At 44.9% G+C, this 23,926-nt stretch overlaps 1 protein-coding gene across 10 annotated transcripts in view; it reads right to left on the minus strand.

Annotated features, from left to right (window-relative positions):
- Positions 1 to 23,926, minus strand: part of ABCA1 (ATP binding cassette subfamily A member 1) — a 314,981-nt gene that overhangs the window by 111,017 nt on the left and 180,038 nt on the right. For 6 of the 10 annotated variants that reach the window (XM_073345952.1, XM_073345951.1, XM_073345950.1 and 3 more), the window contains exons 2-3: positions 7,803 to 7,936; positions 2,908 to 3,001 (exon numbers count right to left, since the gene is read on the minus strand). In XM_073345952.1, the coding sequence (XP_073202053.1) occupies positions 2,908 to 3,001; positions 7,803 to 7,868 (160 nt within the window). In that variant the 5' untranslated portion in view covers positions 7,869 to 7,936. Of the gene's footprint in view, positions 1 to 2,907; positions 3,002 to 7,802; positions 7,937 to 9,989; positions 10,227 to 23,926 lie in introns of those variants that run through there. The other 4 variants (XM_073345949.1, XM_073345948.1, XM_073345955.1 and 1 more) reach the window with 4 other exon arrangements.

Here is a 23,926-nt window from a genome sequence, read left to right on the forward strand (position 1 = left end):
AAGCCTCAAAAAATAAATTAAATAAAAGGGAAGGATTGCATGTCAAACAATGGTTGATTAAAATTCAGCTCCTGACACAGCAGTGTTAAAAGGAAAGGATTTAGGGCAGCCATATGCAAGTCTGAGTGCAAGTCTCAACAGGGAAAATAGCTCTGGCTTTCAGGCTACACACAGGGCCAGATCTTTAGCTGGTGTAAATGAGCATCAGTTGAGCTACACTGATTTACACCAACTGAGCCCCTGGCTGACTGAGTTTCTTCTGCTTTCCCTGAGTTTCAGTCTCTACGTAAGAGAGTAAATGGACACAAATCAGATATCAAGAATTATAACATTCATAAACCAGTTGGAGAACACTTCAATCTCTCTGGTCGTGCGATTACAGACATGAAAGTTGCTATTTTACAACAAAAAAACTTCAAATCCAGACTCCAGCGAGAAACTGCTGAATTGGAATTCATTTGCAAATTGGATACAATTAACTTAGGCTTGAATAGAGACTGGGAGTGGCTTAGTCATTATGCAAGGTAGCCTATTTCCCCTTGTTTTTTCCTACCCCCCACACCCAGATGTTCTTGTTAAACCCTGGATTTGTGCTGGAAATGGCCCACCCTGATTATCATACACATTGTAAGGAGAGTGATCACTTTAGATAAGCTATTACCAGCAGGAGAGTGGGGTGGGAGGAGGTATTTTTTCATGCTTTTTGTGTGTATATAATAAGATCTTCTACACTTTCCACAGTATGCATCCGATGAAGTGAGCTGTAGCTCACAAAAGCTTATGCTCAAATAAATTGGTTAGTCTCTAAGGTGCCATAAGTACTCCTTTTCTTTTTGCGAACACAGACTAACACGGCTGTTACTCTGAAAGGTGTCCTAATGCCACTGTCTCCACTAACATGTAAGGAAAGACTCTAGGAATGTCTCAAGGAGTGCAAAAGCACAAAATTTCACCCAGGGAAACTTCCAGTGCCTGCCAAGCATTACAGACAGCAATAGGCTAGTTAGGCAAAAAAGAAAACCCACAAGGCTGCGTATGTCCAGAGTTTGCTGGATAATGGAAAACTGCAAACATCAGCACTTCAGCTTTGCTGGAAGCCAGATTGTGAATAAAATATTTCTCTGTGAAGGGATTCCCAGATGGCTTGAAGCTCTACCAGGCAGCATTCTGTACAGCAGTCACTCATGTGGGAATGTTGTGCTAATGTAGCAAAGCTGCTTTCATAATAATCCATTGTTATATTGCATTTAAAAAAATCAAACACTTGGGATTCCCCTGTGCATTTTGTGGAGAGCAAAAATTCTCTTAACTTGGGCATTAGGCCTAACCTAGAAGTAATCAGGTAAAGGAAAGATAAACAAGGAGCCCTTCCCCAGTCGGCTGACTGCTGAGAAGAGGCGGTTATCATAAGACTGGGCACTGTGCTGACCAGCAAATCTGGCTCACTAAACAGGGAGCATCCCAGAGGACTGAAGAAGAGGTCACTGTAACTAAAGGGAGGATAGCTTCCTCTTGCCTCTTTAAAAGGCTTGCTGAGAGGACTATTCTATGTCCATAGATCTAAAAAGACAATGCAAACCAGTTTTCCCCAAACAAAAAGCTGCACATGATTCAAGATGGAAAGGAATGCCCTAGAGATAAGCTGGCTATTGTGGAGTCTGCAGAGTGCTGAGCTAACATAGTCCCTGGTGTTTTTATATTCTTTAGTATGTATATTGCAGTAGCATCTAGCCCCAGCTGAGATCAGGGCCCACGTTTCTGGTCGCTGTACAGTCACATATAAAACTGCCCCCCTGCCCTAGAGATCTTACCTAACTAGACAAGACAGCCAACTGGTGGGAGAGCAAACAGAGGCACAGAGAGGGGAAGTGACTTGCCCAGGATCACACAGCAGGACAGCAGAAACAGAACCCAGGTTTCCAGATTCCATGTGCTGTGCCCTACCCACTGGACCACACTGTCTTATCTTTCCCAGGCCCTCGCTGGAAGTTGCACTGTCCCCTCTCCCAACAGGCTGGCAGTCAGTGTTCTGAACGCTTTGTGAGGAAGATGGTTCTGCTTGCATCAGCAAGCTTGCAAGGAAGCTCAGCCTTGCAAGCTGCTCCGTATGAACTGCCTGCAGACTGCAATCAGTGGGGTGCCGAGTGACGCAGAGCGACATCCTTGTGGAGCAGCAGAGTCCAAGCTGCTGACGTCTGCTGTTTGGGAGAGGGGCAGGTAAAAGTCCCATCTGCACTGCAAAAAATGGTGGCGGGGGACTCCACTACAGCACAGCAGTGCCCTTGTACAATTTGGGTCAGTCTGTGGCCTAAGGAGGCTAAGCAATGTTTTCACCATGTCCCTGAACTTCTGTGCTACAGCTCACTGCAGGCCTTTAGTACTGTTTAGGAACATGGTTAACACTTAGGCTATCCCATCTGGTCCCAAAACTTATGTCAGTCATGCTAGGGCAGTGCCATATTACAACTGGTAACCCAGGTTAGTGTTTTCTGTCCCGTAGCAGGAGCCAGACTGCTTAAAGCAACTCCAGTCACATGCTGCTCTGGATGTGGCTTTCTTCTAGGTCTATTTTTGTTGAAGGGAGACTCAAGGACCAATGACAGAATAAGGCTGAGGTGCTTTCCAGAGGATTCCCACAAACGAGATGTTTTCATACAGCACCTGCTTAGGCCAACGTAATATAAATGCTAAATGCGCCCAAGAGAAGCAGCAGCTAGGTACAATGCTGCAGCAGCAGGACACAAGTGGCATAACACCCCAAGATCTGTGTTGGTGGCAGTTGGAGGGGGAAGGAAAGGTGATGGTAAACAGCCCTGATTAAGATTTGATCAGTGTGTCAAACTGCATTCCCTCCAAGCCATGAAACAATAGCCTGTCCTTGGTACAGAAGCCTCATCTGTTACTTACATTCATGTTGTTCGTAGGGCGGATACGAAAGGCGTACGGAGATCAGTATAAAGAAGATAAAGAGAGGCCAAGCAACTTCAATCAGCAGCTGAAACTGGAAAGAAAAAAGACAACAAGTATTAGGATTTCATATTGAAAATACCGAGGGAGCTGAGATCACAGTACAATCCACGTATTAGTCAGAAATATTGTAAGCTTCACACTGGCTATCTGCGTAGGTGCTCTTAAAGAGTCAGTGGATTCTCTGTTTGCTATGGATTACAAGAACCTTTTAGGGCTGTTAAGTGCCACTTACACTGAATATACAAAATATACCATAGAGGGCTTACTTCTGGTTAACTTCAGTCTGTTGGGCGAAGAAATGACGCTTACCCCCAATGCATCTCACAGCCAGCTAGCTGAAACTTTGGCCTCCTATGTTAAGGATAGCTGAAAAGTGCAGTTCACCCACCCCCAAAGCCCTAAACCTTTACCCAAGAACCAGGGACTCAGTTCCAGCTATTAGTTACAGCACTGTGTACCTGGATCACCACCACTGATGGCACACATTAGAGTACAACTGATCCCATACTGTCGTGTTTGGTCTACAAATTATTATTTATATCTCGTTAGTACTTACAGACCCCAGTACAGACTGGGGGCCATTTGTGCTAGGCACTGTACATATGTAACCCACACACCTCCTGGGTGTGGTGTTCTGTCCCATCTAGTGGCAGGCAGGCGGGCGAGATTCATATTCTCTCTCTCCTGCCCAGGTCTGTCAGCGTTACACATACACAGTGCAAGACAGTCCTTGATGCAAAATCGCTTACAACAATCTACATGGACCAAAGGGTGGGAGAAGAGAGTATTATCCCTATAGTGTTATCTGGATGGGGGACTGAAGCACAGAGACATCGAGTGAATTACCCAAGGTCAAACATCTGTGCTGGAGCTAGAAATTGAACCTAGAGTGTCTGTGTCCCTGTCTAGTTCCTTCCTCCCCTGAGTTTTGCTGCTCAGAAAGCTTGCCTACACACTACATGCTAGCCCTAAGGTAAGATCAAAAATAAGTTGGTCTCCGTTTGCGTTTTAGAAGATGGTTTTGGTTGCTGGGTCCGTTCCATTCCTCATCAATCAACTAAAAAAACTGAACATCCTCCTTTTGCTTCTAAAACTCAGTGGGTTTCTCTCCTGCTAATTACATGCATCACTTTTCATCAATAGTTCACGTGTAAAGGTGGGGTTATTTACCCATATTTGTAAAGGGAAGACAGAGGCACAAGGTCACACAGGAAGTCTAGATTGGAACCCAGGACTCCATGATAACTACTAGATGATGTTGCCACCCGTGGAATGCAGACAGCAATGAAAACTTCTAAATATACTTCCCCAACTCCAGTCCAGAATCCTTCCAGGATAGAATCATAGAATATCAGGGTTGGAAGTGACCTCAGGAGGTCACCTAGTCCAACCCCCTGCTCAAAGCAGGGCCAAGCCCCAACTAAATCATCCCAGCCAGGGCTTTGTCAAGCCTGACCTTAAAAACTTCTAAGGAAGGAGATTCCACCACCTCCCTAGGTAACGCATTCCAGTGCTTCACCACCCTCCTAGTGAAATAGCGTTTCCTAATATCCAACCTAAACCTCCCCCACTGCAACTTGAGATCATTACTCCTTGTCCTGTCCTCTGCTACCACTGAGAATAGTCTAGAACCGTCCTCTTTGGAACCCCCTTTCAGGTAGTTGAAAGCAGCTATCAAATCCCGCCTCATTCTTCTCTTCCGCAGACTAAACAATCCCAGCTCCCTCAGCCTCTCCTCAGAAGTCATGTGTTCCAGTCCCCTAATCATTTTTGTTGCCTCCGCTGGACACTTTCCAATTTTTCCACATCCTTTTTGTAGTGTGGGGCCCAAAACTGGACTCAGTACTCCAGATGAGGCCTCACCAATGCTGAATAGAGGGGAACGATCACATCATTGCCATGCACACTCCCAGCATTAGTCCAACTTTGCTCCCATTGAAATCAGTGGGTGTTTTAGCATTGTTGGACAATGTAGCTCCTCTGATTTACACCAGCAGAGGATCTAACTCAATGTGAGGGGACAGTTAGATAGTGAGATCTTGCAGCGTGTATAGGCCTGCGTATAGCTGTCTGATTCTTAGATAGCTAGCTATCTACAAAGGAATAGAGTAGCAAGAGGAGGAGGTGCTGAATAAGGGAAGTTGAATCAGAACAGTGTGTTTTTGCACAACTGTGACCCCTGCCCCTGGTTTTCCTTTCCTTCCCCCTGCCCTGGGAGCAGTCAGGATACTTTATACTGGACAACTTCCAACAGCACAACAGTTATACTTGAGTTGCACACGTCAGGCTGAGCTTTGAACCCAGCTTTTGCAATGCAGCTCAAACTCACTCCAACTTGGAAGCGAAGTTGTGATAGGAAACATAGGCGGTGCTGGCTCATTACAGGGGTTCTTGTGGGATGTAAAAATGATATTTGATTTGTGTCCACACACACTGGTTTTCTGGGTCAGATCTTTGGCTGGTGTAAATCAGAGAAGAGGTCACTTAAATGCACCTATGCTCATTTACACTAGCCTCTAACACAGAATTACCAAGCTAGCCATGAAAATGGTGTAGTGGGGATCCTTTTCCTCTCATTTTTGTTTCTATCACATAATATTCTTCCCCTCTTGGTATTGCCAGTCAGATCCCACAGCTGGATCATTAGCAAGATAAAAGCCTTGAGGACAGGCACCAGAGAAGGCACTAAAATTACTCTGCCTGAGGCCTTCATTACACGTTAACTAACCGTTCATTAAAAAAATTATTAGCACTGTATCTTATCCAATGGGCTAGTAGCCAGGAAAACTACACCACAGAAGCTATCCAGATGGTACCAAAAAACATGAATTAAGACAACCAAGAACACAGCACAAGGAAAGAGCCAGAAGGCCATTTTCATGACAGTCACACGGTTCACTAATCTTCTATATTGGTCACTACGTTTTTGTGGTATCTCCAGAGGTCTAATTATGTCCAGGTTGCCCAATAAACTGATATATTCTGCCTGGTCAATATAGATTAAAACTAAATTCCTTTACCCACCTTCTATTTTGTTCAGAATGCAGGACTCTCGGAAGGCCTGGGGATAAACAACGCTTGATACACAGGGGTCAGTTCCTCAGCTAGTGCAAACCAGCATAGCTCCACTGACATCCATGGAGCTCTGTCAATTGACACCAAGGGAGGATCAGGGCTTATACAGGTTTTGCATAAGAAGGAGATACAGGGCTAGAGATGAATGGAGAGAACAGCCCTATTGGCCATGCTGCAGCCCTCTACGTATAGGAGTAGCTCTGCTTCAATCAGTTCACATAAGGCCTAGAGCAGGTATTCTCAGCCTTCTCCACGGAAGGATCCCCCTCAAAATCTAGCAAAATGTGCTGGGCACCTGTTTTAAACTGCAGGGTGAGGACTTATGGGCTAGAGGAGCAGGTTCTGTATGATTGGACCCGATGCAGAATGCATGAAGTGGGAGAATCTCGACTACAGAGAATTTCCTGGCTTCATCAGCACTCTTGCCATCACTGAGACAGCCAGAAAAAGCTAAAGTTCGCTTGACCTCACTTTGTTTGGTTTTTAAGTACTGTAGAATGGGATAAACTCAGTCCTGAAGTAAATGAGTGAAGTCCCGTGGCCTTCATGGCTTTATCCCCTGCTTATGTTGGAGCTCACTTGGGTCTTCTACAACACATTGAAGCAGACACTTTAGAGACACAGTTTCCATTTCCACTAGTGAACATGACTGGCCCCCCCTCTCTCATAAGTCAGCATTTCTAATAAGATTCAGGCCTGGCCATTTGGCAACTTCTTGACATTTACAAGGGTCATACAACTTATCAGGCTACTTTCCACCCCCAGTCTACATAACACATCTCATGCTGACTTTGCAATTCACACTTCATCAAGGTCAGATCCACCACGACAGTACTGCGCACCACAGCTCCAAAGAAAGGGCTCTCCTATCCCCACTGGCAGAGACACCCAGGCAAAAGCCCTGGAGGGCACTCCAGGGTAGTTTTTGCTCTAGAAACCACTGGAGCTACACAACAGGCTGAGGCAAGACAGGCCCTAGTAAGACGTGATGAACCCTGAAGCCCCACACCTGACTGGATTAAGCAGCTGCCTGGAATTCTTACAGTGCCACCCTATCCGAAGGCAGGTCTGTGCACACGGCGCCACCATGTCAGCCACTTAAGACATCTCGCACTTGTGGTATTGAAAACAGCACTGAAAACAGACACTGGCCAAGTGCGCCACTCCTCGCACAGTGACGGGACCACACGGAGACCTATGGATCTGCTACTGCCTCTAGTTAACAGACGAGGGATGAAGTCCTGGCCCCACGGAACTCAAGGGAAGTTTTGTGAAGGACTTTAATGGGAGCAAGACTTCCTCCCTGGCCACGCAGCTGAAGCTCATGCTTTTAGATCCAGAGGCCCCAGGTTCAGTCCTGACATACAGCCTGATCGGCAGGCGAAGCACCACCGCAAGCGATGCCGTGGTCACTGCACAAATGCTCAGCCGAGGTGAGCTCCACCTCTTTGTGCTGCAGGGGTCTGTCTTTTCTCACGAGTGGGTGGGCTTGGATATGGTCGTACTCGGGATGCTGGCCCACAAGTTCACACTCTTCTGACCTCGGTTCCGAATCTACAAGGTGCTGAGCGCCCTCAGTTCCCACTGACCAGGTCACCTCGACACCTTGCAGGATTGGGTCCTTTCAGAGACCTAAAAATCAGACTGTCATATTAATATGGACATTTTTACAAGATTACATCCTGGACCAGTGTGTCTTGCTCTCTCTAAGTCTGGTGGGTTACGAGGCTGCAACTTAGGCAATGGCTCAAACTTACTGTCTGCCTTCGCCTGTATGTGAAGTTCTTCCATAGCAGCAATCCCAGCTGTGTCCAGAAAGCCATCTTCCTTCAGCAAGCCCCGGAAGCTCCCCGGTGCAGCAGTGGCAGGGTCCACTGTGGCTGGGCATTCACTGGAGAGGAAACACTAAGTTACAAACAGAAAGCAAACGAACAAGTCCCACGTTCTGATCTCCCACATGACACTCACATGACACTCTTACACTCCCACACCCGTGCTGACTCCAGTGCTGCTGCCAGATTGTTCCATCCTACCCACACCCAACCCTGTGGACAGCCATGGGTGCAAACGAGCGCGGACTTTGACGCATAGCATCGCCTCCCCAGGAGTTCCAAGACTAAACCCACCATCCCCAGGAGGGCCATTCCCCTGTTTCCTGCCCATCAAATCTGAAAGCAAAAAACAAAACCAGGAGACAAAGCTCTAGTTACTTACAGCTGCTTGAGAACCTCATTTCAGGTTAAACCCTACAGAGATCTCGTAAAATGGCTGTGTGTGTTCCCCGCCACGTTTTTTTTTTATAATGGTGAAAAACCAGCCATTTGGATGGGAGTGCAGCTATTTTAAAAGCTTCAGCCTCTGTCAGCAGCATTGCTCGCAAAAGGCAGCACCAGAGGTGCCCATAGTGGGGGGAAACATTGGGTCAGTCAAACAGTTCTCCATATGGCACACAATAGGCATGTCAGGGCATAGGCAACAGCAAATGCAGCTACACTTAATGGGCGAGTAGAAAAGCATCTCTTCCCAATCTTGCTAGAGAGGTTTAGTTACATGCTTGCTAAGATGCCACTGATGCATCTTCCTCAACACGAGAGATCTGATCAACCAATGCTCTGCACCTTGCAGAGCCATTTACAGCAGTACTGAGTGTAAAATGCTCCCAAATCAATATAGCAATTGTGAGCATGGTGCATTCTGACCTGGTAGCATGTCACACTCACTTTGCACTGGGGTAAGGTGACTACACAAGGGGCAGGATAACAATCAGATCCCTAGTATTTATTTTGCTGTCAATTTCTGACAAGTACAATATGTTAATAGCCTAGAAAGTCCACCCTATCAAAGCTTTAACTGGTTATTTAAACACACTGAGCTACAGCTACCCCTGCTTGATATTACTTACACGGAGAACCCACACATGCCTTTGATAATCACCTGACAAACCAGTGCCTCAGCACTGAGATTCTAAATTGCATTCCTGCTTGCAAAGTGCAGTGAAAGCATTCCCAAAATTCATCAACAAGATATGAACATAAAACTTGGGTGAAATTCTCTGGCCTGTGTTATACAGGAGGTCAGACTAAATCATCATAATCTGGCCTTTAAAAATCTGAATCTATGAATGTCCAGACTAATCAGTTCTTTTTAATGTTGTTGAAGACTAAACATCATTATCACAAAGCTGCACATCACAGTGACCTCCAGATTAAAACCAGGATGAGAAAGGTGACATTTTCTCATAAGAAAACGAGCACTTGTGGCACCTTAGAGACTAACCAATTTGAGCATAAGCTTTCATGAGCTACAGCTCGCTTCATCAGATGCATACCGTGGAAAGTGTAGAAGATCTTTTTATATACACACAAAGCATGAAAAAAATACCTCCTCCCACCCCACTCTCCTGCTGGTAATAGCTTATCTAAAGTGATCACTCTCCTTACAATGTGTATGATAAATCAAGTTGGGCCATTTCCAGCAGCAACTTGATTTATCATACACATTGTAAGGAGAGTGATCACTTTAGATAAGCTATTACCAGCAGGAGAGTGGGGTGGGAGGAGGTATTTTTTCCATGCTTTGTGTGTATATAAAGAGATCTTCTACACTTTCCACGGTATGCATCCGATGAAGTGAGCTGTAACTCATGAAAGCTCATGCTCAAATAAATTGGTTAGTCTCTAAGGTGCCACAAGTACTCTTTTTCTTTTCGCAAATACAGACTAACACAGCTATTACTCTGAAACCTGTCATTTTCTCATAATGTAACTACCAAAACCAATTAAACCAAACTGCTGTTATACCAAATCCCTAGGGTGACCACGGTGTTGTAGGACAACAGTACTGTTTAACACTAGCAAATGAGCAGGAGAACACGAGAAGAGGCTCCCTATAACCACCACCAAACATGGATCTAAGAGAAGTGATCAATCTCATCCCATAGTCACCTCAGTATATTGTCAGGATAGGTCCATTTACATCACTGGATTCTCCAGGATCTAGAAGTGTTCTTTATCCACAGCTGCCCCTCTCCACAGTCAGAAAATGCCTCGGTGCTCTGTGCAAAGGGAATGCCTCACTCTAGATTCCCTCTCGTTGGACAACTCCGCCTGGGACGTTCCAGCCGCACATACATCTGGTGCGTGGCACTCTGAGACATGCTAAAAACGAGGTGTTGACAGGCTCTGCAGAACATCCAAAGGGAAAAATCTGGCCTCTGACGAGGTCAAAGGACAAGCTTTGGCCTCCAAGGACTCCCCTCAAACACCTCCCACCAACAGCATGCTCGCTTTCCTGCTTGATAACAGAGCCACGTGGCAACCTCTCTGTGACGTATCCAAGTGAAATATTTCAAACTGCAACAAAACATAACCCAGAAAAGAAACTAAGGAACATTACCGTCCCCTCTACCCACTCATCGCTGCAGGGTATCCAAAAGCATTTTCTTTACAAGACTCTGAGCAAACAGACATGGATTCTCTGTGATCACTAACAGTACAAAGATGACTCTAGTGAAATGTCCCAGCAACTACACAGAACTCTTGTTTTTCCAAGCATTTGCCACACAGTCACCATCCCTGGGCCATGAATCCATGATTCCCCCTTTCCTAATTCCCATTGTAGTACAGCAAAAAGGATTCATCCCTTTCTTGCATAGGGCCTAATCTTGCACCCATTAAGCAAACAAAAGTTTACAACTGAGCTTACCCTAGATTCGTTTGCTCTAGTACTCAGTTCAACAGAGGCAGTATCGAAATTCAAGCAATCATTTATGGGATGCTTCTGCTGAGAACTAATCACTAGATAGTTGGGATAATCCACTTCAGTGGAAAACCTGAGGCCTGGAATGGGAGCAGGATGTCCCACATGACAACAGGCAAATCCCATGCCCAACTGTCCAAAGCCCAGCACTTGGAATCTGGAGGCAAAACAGCAAGAACTGACTTTGTTAGGAGCAAGAGATTCAATCAGCTGAGTGTAACTGGACAGTGGGAAGTCTGGGCCAAAAATCCATAGGATGGACAAAGCCAGGACTTCCCAGATAAACTAGAGGGTGCTACATGTGTTATTCCAAACTGTGCACACCTGTTCACGTCCACCTCTCAGTCATCTACAACTACTAATCCGATGACTACATACAGAGACATCCTGAGTATCTGTCAGACATCAACAGAGATTGGGCAAAACACTTCTGTGCATGCCTAAAGCTGGCTCTGATTTTAACTGACTTGAGAGGCTGACAGAGCTCATTCATTTGTGACATAATCTAGGTAGCTCCCCAAATTCACTACTAATGCATCAGAAAATTCTAGTGGGTAAGAATCTCTTCAGAAGGCTCTTACCCTTAGCCTCCTTCAGATATTTCAGACATTTGTTTTTCCAGCGGTCAAAGGACGAGAATTAAACCACCACCTATGGGAAGATCCTTGCTATAGAAGACACCAATAGGTCACCTAGAGTTGAAAGTCCATCAGCATTTCCACCCTAACCTATTCTGATGGGTTTTCAGCACAGCTGTAAAAATCCAGGCCAACTTGCAATGGAGAAGTGCAATGCTACAACAGAGTTCAGCCAGTTTCAGCAGGGACTTTGCCTTCCCCCTTCCAGTAATATTTTGTGAGCCATTAGTACATACCATGAACCCTAAAAGTACTAAATGCAGGAGTGGAGGCATGCAAGTAAACTTTTGTTCTATGCATTCACTACTATAGGCTAAATTCTCTTGGTGTAAACTGAGGCCACCCTATTGAAGTCAATGGATAGCCACACATTGACACCAACAGACAATTTGGTCCTTTCAATCTATGGCATAATTTGTTTTTAATATATCCCATATTCTCCAACAAGACAGCAAGAAGTCCCTTTACTGTGGCAGATGGTGCTGTCTGGAGTGAGCTTTATTGGGCACCGCTGTCCTACATACACCTCACCACAATGCATAGAGCTTACTATTGCAAGTAATCCAGCTATTCCCACATGCAAGAATCAACAGGAACAGGCCAGCAGAAAAGATTCTGTGATGTATCTGCATAACCTTCATTTTCATACCCACTTAAGAGACATGAGCTCAACTGCCAGCTCTGTCACAAGCTCCCTGGACGTCCTTGGGCAAGTCACTTCTCTTTCAGTTCCCTCAATGAGACATCAGGATAATTCTTCCTTTGGTTGTCTTGCCTATTTAGGATTGTAAAACCTTCAGGACAGACACTGTCTCTTACTAAGTGGCTGTATGGCACCTAGCATAATTGCAGTTGGAGCCTTTAGGTCCTACCAAAATTCAAATAAGAACTGATTGCTACTTGGAGCATGGAACTGGGCTGTGACTGCACTCTGGAGCAGTGTTATTTCTATGCAGAGCAGTCTCTGCACAGAGCCCAGTCATATTAGCAGATACAAGGGAGGGCTGAGAACAATCTAAGGTCTCTGCTAAAGAACAAGCAAGAGCAGATCTAATGGTCAGGAGGCCCCTTTGCATTTGATCACAGGAAAACACAACAAGACTCTTAATCCAGAACCAACTGTGGTGCGGGAGGTTATTCTCTATCCTCAAAGAATAGAGTGTGTATTGGATTTTATGTGAATAATTTGGCAGAGAATACTCTGCCTAAGCTCATGCACAGCTCCATGGGTTCGGCTGTGCACATCACTATTCTGATACCTAGCCGAGGGGAGGATGAGAAGACAGCTCTCTGGCCACTTGTCTGTACAGGGTGCAGTCTGCCCTACCAGCAATTGGCTGAATATCATCCACATGCACTGAAAAAATCCACAGGAGGGAGCCAGGTGAGAGAAATTTGTAAGTTTCCCCCTCACAGCATCCCCCAGATTAATCCATTGGGTGTGGGGGTGTTAACCCCCCAATCACCAAATTAGTGAGTGGTTCATGTCACAGCTCCAGGCAACTGCACTTGTTTTCTCCCTCTGTGGCCTGCCCAGGATACCATAGGATCCCAGCTCCTCATTCATCACTAACTCTTGGGTGGAGACCCACGTTTCCAGGCTGCCCAGCTCCCTGCCTACACTGATATTTGCAGCAAGGCATCGTCTGCATGTTGCTTTCCCTCCAGACTCTATGAACAGTTCAATGGCCCACAGTTATAAGTTACTACACAGCCCTTTCTAACAAGCAAGCATGCTTATTCTTAAGATGAAAGCATTCGAGAAAAATACATTAAAAACTATAAAAATCCTACACGCATGCTAAAAAGCTGATCGGAGATCACCTTAACTTCAGCCTCGGACTCTGGTACCTGTTATGAGTTTGGAAGATCTGGTGTCAGATCTTCCAAACTCACAACAGGGTTCTCTCTGTGGTTACAAGTTCATAACTGTTTCAGATTAAGGAACAGAACCCTGACAGGGCAGCTCAGCTGATTTCTTTATAGAGAAATCACTCCTGAAGTGCCAGATGAGAATGGACTTTTGGAACCAAAAAAAGTGGTTTGCCTGGGGAATGGCTAAGGGACAGTGAATGCAAATACCCCTCCTGCAGTTATGCACAACCCCATCTTTTTGTAGCTTAATAACCCAAAAGGTCTCCGAAGAATATTGCAGGAAATTGCCAAATCTGTCACAGTGCAGCCGACAGAACCAATGGATCTCAGACAATCTGCACGGGCCCAGAGCAGTCTGTCAAATGCCTCTGCTCTGGCTCAGGGCTATATGGCCCCTCTCAGATGCTTATTTAGCACAGGTCTAATGCAACTGTATGGTCAGGGCTCCCTTTATGCCTTAACTCTCCATAGGCAAAGTTCTATTGCCTGAATAGAGGAGTAGGAACTGCATATAAGAAAATGCAGCCTGATGCCAGCTGTTACCCTTTCACTGTTATCCATGCCCTTTCCCCAGTTTGTTCCCTATACCTCTGTCTGTTGAGTGGCTCTCCAACCCTACAGAGGGACAGGAGAGATTTCAGAGCAGAGGCCCCCATCTGCACATGCCATCTGAGGGATGATCCAGCAGCGCAGCAGAAATCATTAATTTTAGCAATAAACTATCACAATGGACCATCTGTGCCATAAGAGCTGCAGGTGCATTGACAGCAAAAGGTGTGCTTCTCTTCGCCCTTTATTACTGGCACAACACTCCTGCACTGCTCTGAAGCAGAGTGTTCCAAAGTGCCTCTAAGCCAGTCGGACAGGAGTCCCCAACACCGGACCCAGTCCGAAGAGAAAGCTGCATTTTACAGATTTAGAATTTAAACCGAGAAAAAAAGCTGCAGTGGCAGAGAATCCACCCCTGCCTCTCTTCCCTCCCCCTTCCACTCCTGGTGTCTGTACTCAGCAAACATACAACAGCCTTCAAAAGATCTATCTGCAAACAGTGCAGCTGTTTGCTCTAGGACAGGGAAAGACCTTTCCTCTAGAAAATAAATCACTATTTAGACAGGAAACATAGCAAACTAATCAAATCCCAGGGGATCCAGATGTTTCAGAATATTGATAATGGGCTACTGAGCCTTTAACCTACAGACAGCTGTGACCAACAGCGGTTACCAGCTGATGGGAGTTCAGTGGCCCATGTTAAATAACTTCAGGGGCCTCAGTCCAGTGGTTAGCGGGCAAGAATCCACAACTGTAACCACTACAGCTGGCAGCTCTCCAGAGGCCAAGGACTGAGGGGCCATGGAGACTGACATGGTTACACCAGGACAAGTTTGAAGCACGCTGGCTGGACAGCGTGGGTTTGCACTGCCACTCCCAGTGCTGTCCCTGATGACAGCCGCCTGAGTTATCTATTCAGCCTCTTGCATGAGCAGGGAGGATCAAACGCAGAGCCCACTGAAATCAATGGTTGGCTTCATCGGCTTTGGAGCAGGTTCCAAAATGAATCAAACCAAACCAGAGTAGCCATAAAAACAATTCAAGAGCAGGAGAAAATGCCTTGCAGGGAGAGATTTAAAGAGCTCAGCCTGTTTAGCTTAAGAAGATTGAGAAGTGACTTCACTACAATGTACAAGTACCTTCTCCTGGGGAGAAGAAGATACTGAGGGTTAAGGGGCTCTTCAATCTAGCAGACAAAGGCACAAGAAATCAATGGCTGAAAGCTCAAAGCACACATTTTTATCTGGCTTATTTCCAGTTTGAATTTAACCATGATAGTGATTAACCATTAGAACAAGCTACCAAGGGAAACAGTCAAGTCTCCATCTCTGATGCCTTTCTGGAAGTTATGCTTTAGCCAAACACAAGTTACTGGGTTCAACATAAGGGTAATTGGGTGAAATTTAATGGCCTGTCAGATACCGGACTAAATGAACTAATGGTCCCTTCTGGCTTTAAATTCTGATTCAATGCATAAAATGTCTTATTTACTTTCCTTTAAGCAATTCCAGGTTGGATTTGATAAATAATCACAACAAATCCTGTGTCTTGGCAGGGGGTTAGACCAGATGACCCTTGTGGTCCCTTCTAACCCTGCGATTCTATGATTAGCTTTGCAAAGCCCTTACTTGTAGTATTGTGGTAATGCTAGAGCTCCCCACCTAGTGGGCCAGGTGCTCTACACATAAATAGCAAGAGACCATCCCTGCCACGAAGAGTTAACACTCTGAATAAACTAGCCAAAGAAAGTGCTATTATCCCCATTTTGCAGATGGAGAACCGAGGCACAGAGAGATTAAGGCCTCAAGCCTCAAAAGTGTTTAGGTGTTTAACTCCTACTGGAGTCCATAGGAGTTATGTGCCCAAATACTTCTGGGGATCTGGGCCTAAGTGACTTTTCCAAGGTCACATAAGGCACCTGCCAGAGACCTGGGAACTATATGCAGCTCTCCTAAATCACAGCCTTCAACCTTAGCCATCTGCCTGCAAGCTCTTCAAATTAGACTTCAAATTCCAGTTTCTCCCAGCACAATGGGATATAGAGGGTAGCTTCCAACAAGTAACATAGCAATGTGCAGAAATCTGGAGAAAAGCTTATATTAAAACTAACAATTACAGTAAACTCTTCAACTTTAATTGGACCGGTGGACTTAAAGCAGACAACTTTAGGCTGAGTTCTGTTCAAGTCAAGTGAGAAAGGACAGCTAACAGCATGTGTACACAAGGTAAGCTCTCATTTGTATTGGTGCTAAAATAGTAATGAATTCCATAGCAAAGGTGTTTGTAAAATTCTTTGGGTCAACGACTACAGAGAGCTCTGAATGGTAGTATCTATTATGTGCTCAATAACAGCTCACACAAAGACTTGGAAACTCTTGAAGAACAACTTTCTTAAGTGTGCAGCTGTCAATTGGATTGGGCACTGGGGTTCTCCAAAACCCTTCTCTAGAAGGGCCACAGAATTGTCAATTTCCACCTGGAGGGCCAGTGGAGATGGGGAGTCAGGACCCGGTTTGACAAGTCAGTCAAACAAAGGTACTTTGATGGCAATAAAAAAAGATACTTGGTGCTTTTAAAACATCTTTCCTCCAATGAATTTGAGTCAAGTTACAGAGAGTTGTTAAAGCATCACTAGCCTTATTTTACAAGGTGGGAAACAGAGACACAGAAGTTAAGTGACTTACCCAGGATCACCCATTAAACCAGACGCAGAGCTGGGAATAGAATCAACAGACCCCACAGTTCTCAGTCTCCTGGTCTAAGTACTAGAAAGCACTGCAGCATGCTGAAGTAGCATAACAGTATCAGCTGTAGATAAAACAAGGAGTCCTTGTGGCACCTTAGAGACTAACAAATTTATCTGGGCATAAGCTTTTATGGGCTAAAACCCACTTCATCAGATGCATGGAGTGGAAGATACATATTTTAACAGTAGGGGGAAATTAGCATGGTGAAATTAGTTTTTGTAGTGACCCATCCACTTCCAGTCTTTATTCAAGCCTAATTTGATGGTGTCCAGTTTGCAAATTAATTCCAGTTCTGCAGTTTCTCATTGGAAGTTTTTGAAGTTTTTTGTTGAATTGCCATTTAAGTCTATTATTGAGTGACCAGGGAGGTCTCCTACTGGTTTTTGACTGTTGTAATTCCTGATTTTAGATTTGTGTCCATTTATTCTTTTGCAAAGAGAATGTCTGGTTTGGCCAATGTACATGGCAGAAGGGCATTGCTGGCACATGGCGGCATATATCACATTGGTAGATGTGCAGGTGAACAAGCCTGTGATGGTGTGGCTGATGTGGTTAGGTCCTATGAAGGTGTCCCTTGAATAGATGTGGACAGAGTTGGCAACGGGCATTGTTGCAAGGATAGGTTCCTGGGTTAGTGTTTTTGTTGTGCGGTGTGTAGTTGCTGGTGAGTATTTGCTTCAGGTTGTGGGGGCTGTCTGTAAGCGAGGGCTGTCCTGTCTCCCAAGATCTGAGAGTGAGGGATCATCTTTCAGGATAGATTGTAGATCCTTGATGCACTGGAGAGGTTTTAGTTGGGGGCTGTAGGTGATGGCTAGCCACATTCTGTTACTTTCTTTGTTGGGCCTGTCCTGAAATAGGTGACTTCTGGGTACTCTTCTGGCTCTGTCAATCTGTTTCTTCACTTCAGCAGGCGGGTACTGTAGTTTTAAGAATGCTTGATAGAGATCTTGTAGGTGTTCGTCTCTGTCTGAGGGATTGGAGCAAATGCGGTCGTATCTTTGAGCTTGGCTGTAGACAATGGATCATGTGGTGTGGTCTGGATGAAAGCTGGAGGCATGTAGGTAAAGACTGGGAGTGGATGGGTCACTACAGAAAACTAAAAACTAATTTCCCCATGCTAATTTCTCCCTTCTGTTACTCAGACCTTCTTGTGAACTGTTTGAAATGAGCCACCCTGATTACCACTACAAAAGTGATTTTTTGTCCTATTGATAATAGCTCACTTTAATTGAATTGTCTCCTTAGAACTGGCCTCCACCCTCCCACTGGGAAAGGCAACTCCCATCTTTTCATGTACTGTTGTATGCATCTTCCTATGGTATTTTCCACTCCATGCATCTGATGAAGTGGGTTTTTAGCCCACAAAAGCTTATGCCCAAATAGATGTGTTAGTCTCTAAGGTGCCACAAGGACTCCTCATTGTTTTTGCTGATACAGACTAACACAGCTGCCCCTCTGAAAGCTGTAGATAAGAGCTGTGAACCTACAACCCTCTAGCTGCGGCACAGGACTGCTATCAACTGAACCCTACAGTCACTGGAAAACAGCTCTTTCAGAATTCCCAAACACTAGCTTCTATATCGCTCAGGGTTTCCAATTAGGCAAACCCATTCCCCATTTCCTATACAGCCTTAAAACTTCAGTCTGCAAGAGCTCCTCTCCAGCTGAAATCACTGGTTTATATTTGCAGCTCTCCTTTTTGCAGCGCAACCAGGGAACTGCTGACTCAGCAGACAATAGGGAAGCATTTAATCACACAATAATTACTCTTCGTTGATAGTTATGGGCAAGATCCTCAGCTAATTTACATCATTTCATGTCAGCTAACAATCTGGCCCTACGTGTGTTAATAAACAGATCCAAGTCTTGTTCTCTAACACTTAATAAAAACAAATTCATGTTTTAACCAAGAATAAAGTGATTTGCCTGCCATCTAAATAAATGAAAGCAGCTTGAAATTGGCTGTAGACTACTAAAAAAGGAAAGATAAAGCTTTGTGCTCACCTGCAGTGTGTATGGTAATTTTCTTTATCCCCAACTCTTACCAGTTGGGAAGTTTACAACATGACAAAATAAGAAGTTACTTAAATAATCTCAGTTCACATAGTGATTCAGTCTCTCAATATTCAATATCTTCATAAATGATCTGGAGGATGGTGTGGATTGCACTCTCAGCAAATTTGCGGATGATACTAAACTGGGAGGAGTGGTAGATACGCTGGAGAGGAGGGATAGGATACAGAAGGACCTAGACAAATTGGAGGATTGGGCCAAAAGAAATCTGATGAGGTTCAACAAGGATAAGTGCAGGGTCCTGCACTTAGGATGGAAGAACCCAATGCACAGCTACAGACTAGGGACCGAATGGCTAGGCAGCAGTTCTGCAGAAAAGGACCTAGGGGTGACAGTGGATGAGAAGCTGGATATGAGTCAGCAGTGTGCCCTTGTTGCCAAGAAGGCCAATGGCATTTTGGGATGTATAAGTAGGAGCATAGCGAGCAGATCGAGGGACGTGATCGTTCCCCTCTATTTGACATTGGTGAGGCCTCATCTGGAGTACTGTGTCCAGTTTTGGGCCCCACACTTCAAGAAGGATGTGGATAAATTGGAGAGAGTCCATCGAAGGGCAACAAAAATGATTAGGGGTCTGGAACACATGACTTATGAGGAGAGGCTGAGGGAGCTGGGATTGTTTAGCCTGCAGAAGAGAAGAATGAGGGGGGGATTTGATAGCTGCTTTCAACTACCTGAAAGGGGGTTCCAAAGAGGATGGCTCTAGACTGTTCTCAATGGTAGCAGATGACAGAACGAGGAGTAATGGTCTCAAGTTGCAGTGGGGGAGGTTTTGATTGGATATTAGGAAAAACTTTTTCACTAAGAGGGTGGTGAAACACTGGAATGCGTTACCTAGGGAGGTGGTAGAATCTCCTTCCTTAGAGGTTTTTAAGGTCAGGCTTGACAAAGCCCTGGCTGGGATGATTTAACTGGGAATTGGTCCTGCTTCAAGCAGGGGGTTGGACTAGATGACCTTCTGGGGTCCCTTCCAACCCTGATATTCTATGATTCTCTGGTCTAAACAAAACTCCTTGGCTTGATGCCCATATCACTTTAAATAGGATCCCTTCAGGATACATATGCCCAGTGAAAGTGAGTAAGGGCCACGAGGGGAGGAGGAATGTAGTGAGCAGGGGGCAGGGACTCAAGGAAGGGGCAGGGCTAGGGTGTTCGGTTTTGTGCGATTAGAAAGTTGGCAGCCCTAACCACTGGGTTACTAGTACCTCCAGGTCTTCTTTTGAGGATGCCCTTATTGCTATATAGCGGTTTCTCACCTTTTCCTTTTGGGATCTTCCTGCGGACGCGGCACATCGGTGGGTTGAGGGCTGGCCCCTGGTGCCACCTGACTTCCCCTTCAAAGGGACTTGTAGTTCCAAAAGATGCTCAGCATCCTCTTAGGTAACCCTCATAGAGCAGCCCCTGACCCTATTAAATCCTCAGGTACTCCATATTTCCTCAGCACTGGTGTAAGCATCCTCCTGTCCACTGTGTCATATGCCTTTTCTAGCTCTGTAGAATCCCAAACACAGTCCTGGTGGTACTTAGACACTTCTCTCTCATGTGCCAAATTACAAACAAGGGATCTGTGGTTCCTCATTTTTTCCTAAAACCCAACTGTTCTTGTTCAAGGAGGGGTTCCACCACCCTCCTAGTCCTGACATCCAAGGTGTATTCAGTAGCTTTACCCCATGTGCCAGTACCTCTATCCCTCAATAGTTTCCACAGTCATTGATGCTTCCTTTTTTGTATACAGGCATCAGGATAGACTTGCGCCAATCTTTGGAAATTTTCTTGTCTCGCCATATGGCTTTAACCACTCTGTTCATCCATTTTGTGCCTCTCTTGCCCAAGGCTTTCACCAGATCCAGCATCACAGCTCTCTGCCTTACTAGGCTTTATTATCTGGACTGCAGGTCTCACCTATTCCTCCATTAGGTCAGGCTCAGGCACCACGCTAGGATCACATGTTGGCAACTCTGCCAACGATTTGCCTCATTTAAAAAAGACTATCAAAGGATTGTTTACACGTGTTTACAATACCATCCTCCATTTGTTTGCCTCATTTTTGCAGTGATACAGATCTTTTTGCAAGTCAGCTGTGGGTAGTTTAAACACTCAGTGTACAGGAAATCTAGGACGTTCTCTTGGGCCTTCTTCACTGCCTGTTGGCAGCTCACTTGCTTCTTTGTATTTGCTTTCACTAGCACTCAACAGGTTAATTCCTCTCTCTTTAAGTACCATTTTCTTGTTTCAGTTGCTATCTGCACATCAGTCCACCACTGCTCCTCTCCCGCTTGGTTTTCCCCATCTGCATCATCCACAAACCATGTTCTTTGGTGGTAGTTCCACCCTTCAGCCAATGCCAAATCTTTTCCCGGATACTTCACTCCACTAGTGAAAACAAATGCAGCTCCAATGGGATCGAAGGAGTTGTACTTGCAGACATCATTGAACTTAAAATATTACACCCCAAATGAAATTCGTTAACCTATCATGCACATTCCGAAAGCCACTAGAAAGACGAACTGGCTGAGATATTGAAGCTCTATTATAAACTAAACTGGCTGTCCTAAACTAAAAGGCCAAAATCTAGTTTATTCTCTGTGCCAGGTAAACATAGGGAAAGTGAGGTTCCAATCTGCCAAGAGACAAAATCAAATAAGATAGTCAATTAATCAGTCAGTGCCAAAGATCCAGAGCCCATATTAGCTGAAAATCTCTCTTTTTACTGCCAATGAATGTGCTGGTCTCTGTAGCAGGATCTGAAAAGAGTAGTACACATCCTACTGAAACCAGAATTGAAGAACTTGGGCTCTGCTCAGCCTTGATCTCACAGTAACTCTGTTCTAAAAGAGCCAATGTATCATCCACAAAAATTGCACAATCCTGATAAAAATCGACTTCTGCAACTGATGGTGCACATTCAGACTGCAGTATTAGGTGCAGGCTTCACCCACTTAAGTTCAAACATCAGTCATTTTTGTTTTGGGCTTTGCTCTCTGGGACCAATATGCCACAAACTATCCTAGGTCAACTGCAGTAACTAGCGGCAAACACATCGTTTTCTGGTGAAGAGGGAATACTTTAGTGGTGTTTCTGGGATTCACCAACACTACCAATAATTTGTCAGTTACATTTGTGGGGATAAATTCTGCTCTTAAGCAAACCACACAATTCCATTTAAGTCAGTCCACGAGCATGGGTGTCACCCTGGATAAGAATCACTGAACTCACCAAGAGTAAGAGACCAAGAAATGGTTCCAGAGCAATGGAAAAGTGGCATCAGTGTCACAATAGCAAAGCCTGGTGACCTAAGGGACTGTAAGTGGCAAGGGGCTACACACCTTTCTCCTTGCAGTATCCTCTTAAGCAGGATAGGGGAAGTGGCTGAGACAAAACTAGAGGGAAGAGCAGTCTAGATTGACCCAGAAGATCCCGTATCGACCAGATTTCCCTCTTAAGAATGATCTTGGAAAAGAGCATCCAATGGCAAAAAGCCACTAATCATAAACTTCACAGATGTCAAGAAAGCATTCAACATTACAGTTCACTCTGGAACATCCTGAAGTGCGGTGGTATGCCAACAAAACCAGTTCTCATCCAGGCTTTCTATCAAGGTGCAGCTCACACAGTTGAAGTAAACTGCGTCTGGCTTGAGCGAACAGTTCAAGAGACACTGGCATAAACAACCATGTATTCTCTCACCTCTACCATCTGGCACTGGTATTGACTTCATTATGAGAAAAAAAGTGTAGACAAATACAACAGTCATCACATGGCCCAACAGGGCACTAAGAACATCTGCCATAACAGGTGTGCCATTGGGCAGCTGGAGGAACATGCAAAAGGCTCCAACAGAAAGAATCCCTCCATCAGACAAGACCCAGACAGGGAAAACTTATGGGACTTAACAGAGGGCCTACTAAAAGTAGCCCAGGATAGACAGGGATGGCGGAGTTTTGTTCAAGCCCTAAGCTACATCCCATGGCTCAGGAAGGATTCAGATTCAGAAAAGAGCAGAATTTTCTCCATTAACTTTAAAGACTAAACACTGGCTCAGGACAATTTGTTTTACTTACAATACATAAAATTCCTCTTATACAGAATACATGATATAACCTTGTTTTTCTAATACACACTTCAATTTTTGGAGTTTAGGGTTTTATTTTCACACACAAAATATAGAGAGGTGAAAAGTCCAAGTTTGGTCAATTAAAAACAATGTTGCTTCAATATTGCTTTCTTTTTGAACTACACAATTCTGTGTCTATGCAGAAGGACTGTGAGGTTCAAAAGGGAGGGAAACCCAGCACAGAATACCAGTATAAACTACCAGATGGAGGAGAAAGAGACAAAGAACTGGCTTCAAAAATGAAAATACACATAATGGTCAAGCATTTACAAGTTGTTAAGAAGGAGACTGTTTGTTTTAACAGAAAAATAGGCTCCATCCATTTTAAATACTGAGAGCAAGATATCCTTAGTTGGTTGAGTTGGCAACGCTCCAATGAAGTCAAAGGAGCTAACCTGGTCTGTATCTGCTGAGGATCTGGCCTATGCATGTCTGGGTACTGCAATAAATCCAGACTGTACCATGTGTGACTGGGATTGAGGAGAAGGATCTAGAATGTAGCACTAGTGAAATGATGACATGAACCTGGGATGGAGGCTCTGGAAAAAGAACAAAGGGGACAGAAATGAAAGGGGGGGGGGGAAGGCTTCAGGGACAGTAAGAGGTAGTCTGGGGGAATGGGAAGACATCAAGAGAAGAGGAGGTGGTGTCCATCCCCTGTAAACAAACAGGGATTAAAGGTAAAACCCTGACTCCACTGAAGTCAATGGAAAAAACCCCTAGACAGCAAGAATTGCCAACAGTTTAATGGGGCAAATAATAATTAAAAACACATTGTATTTAAAAAGGAAGACAATTGGTCAACAGGAAGGGAAACATTTTTCTTGCAAAGAAACCGTTTTGAGACACTTCTTTTTTAGGTTAAAAAGGCCGAGTTATGTAATTACAGGACAAGGTCAGTTCTGTTAGTGGTCACTTTGACCTTTTAGAGCTACCTGTTGAAGGCCACGTGGAAGCTGGTTGACAATCAGGCCTTAGTTTGTGCCCCCACAAACAGATGGGCCGAAGTTACTGCTCCCACAACAAATGGTAGGTAGGGGTGGGAGTTTGGGCCTAACTCTGCTCCCACTGAAATCAACCAGGTGAAACTCTTGACTTCAGTGACAGCAGAGCTAGGCCAAGGCTGA

Source organism: Lepidochelys kempii, chromosome 5 (genome assembly GCF_965140265.1).
Source record: "Lepidochelys kempii isolate rLepKem1 chromosome 5, rLepKem1.hap2, whole genome shotgun sequence".
NCBI lineage: Eukaryota > Metazoa > Chordata > Testudines > Cheloniidae > Lepidochelys > Lepidochelys kempii.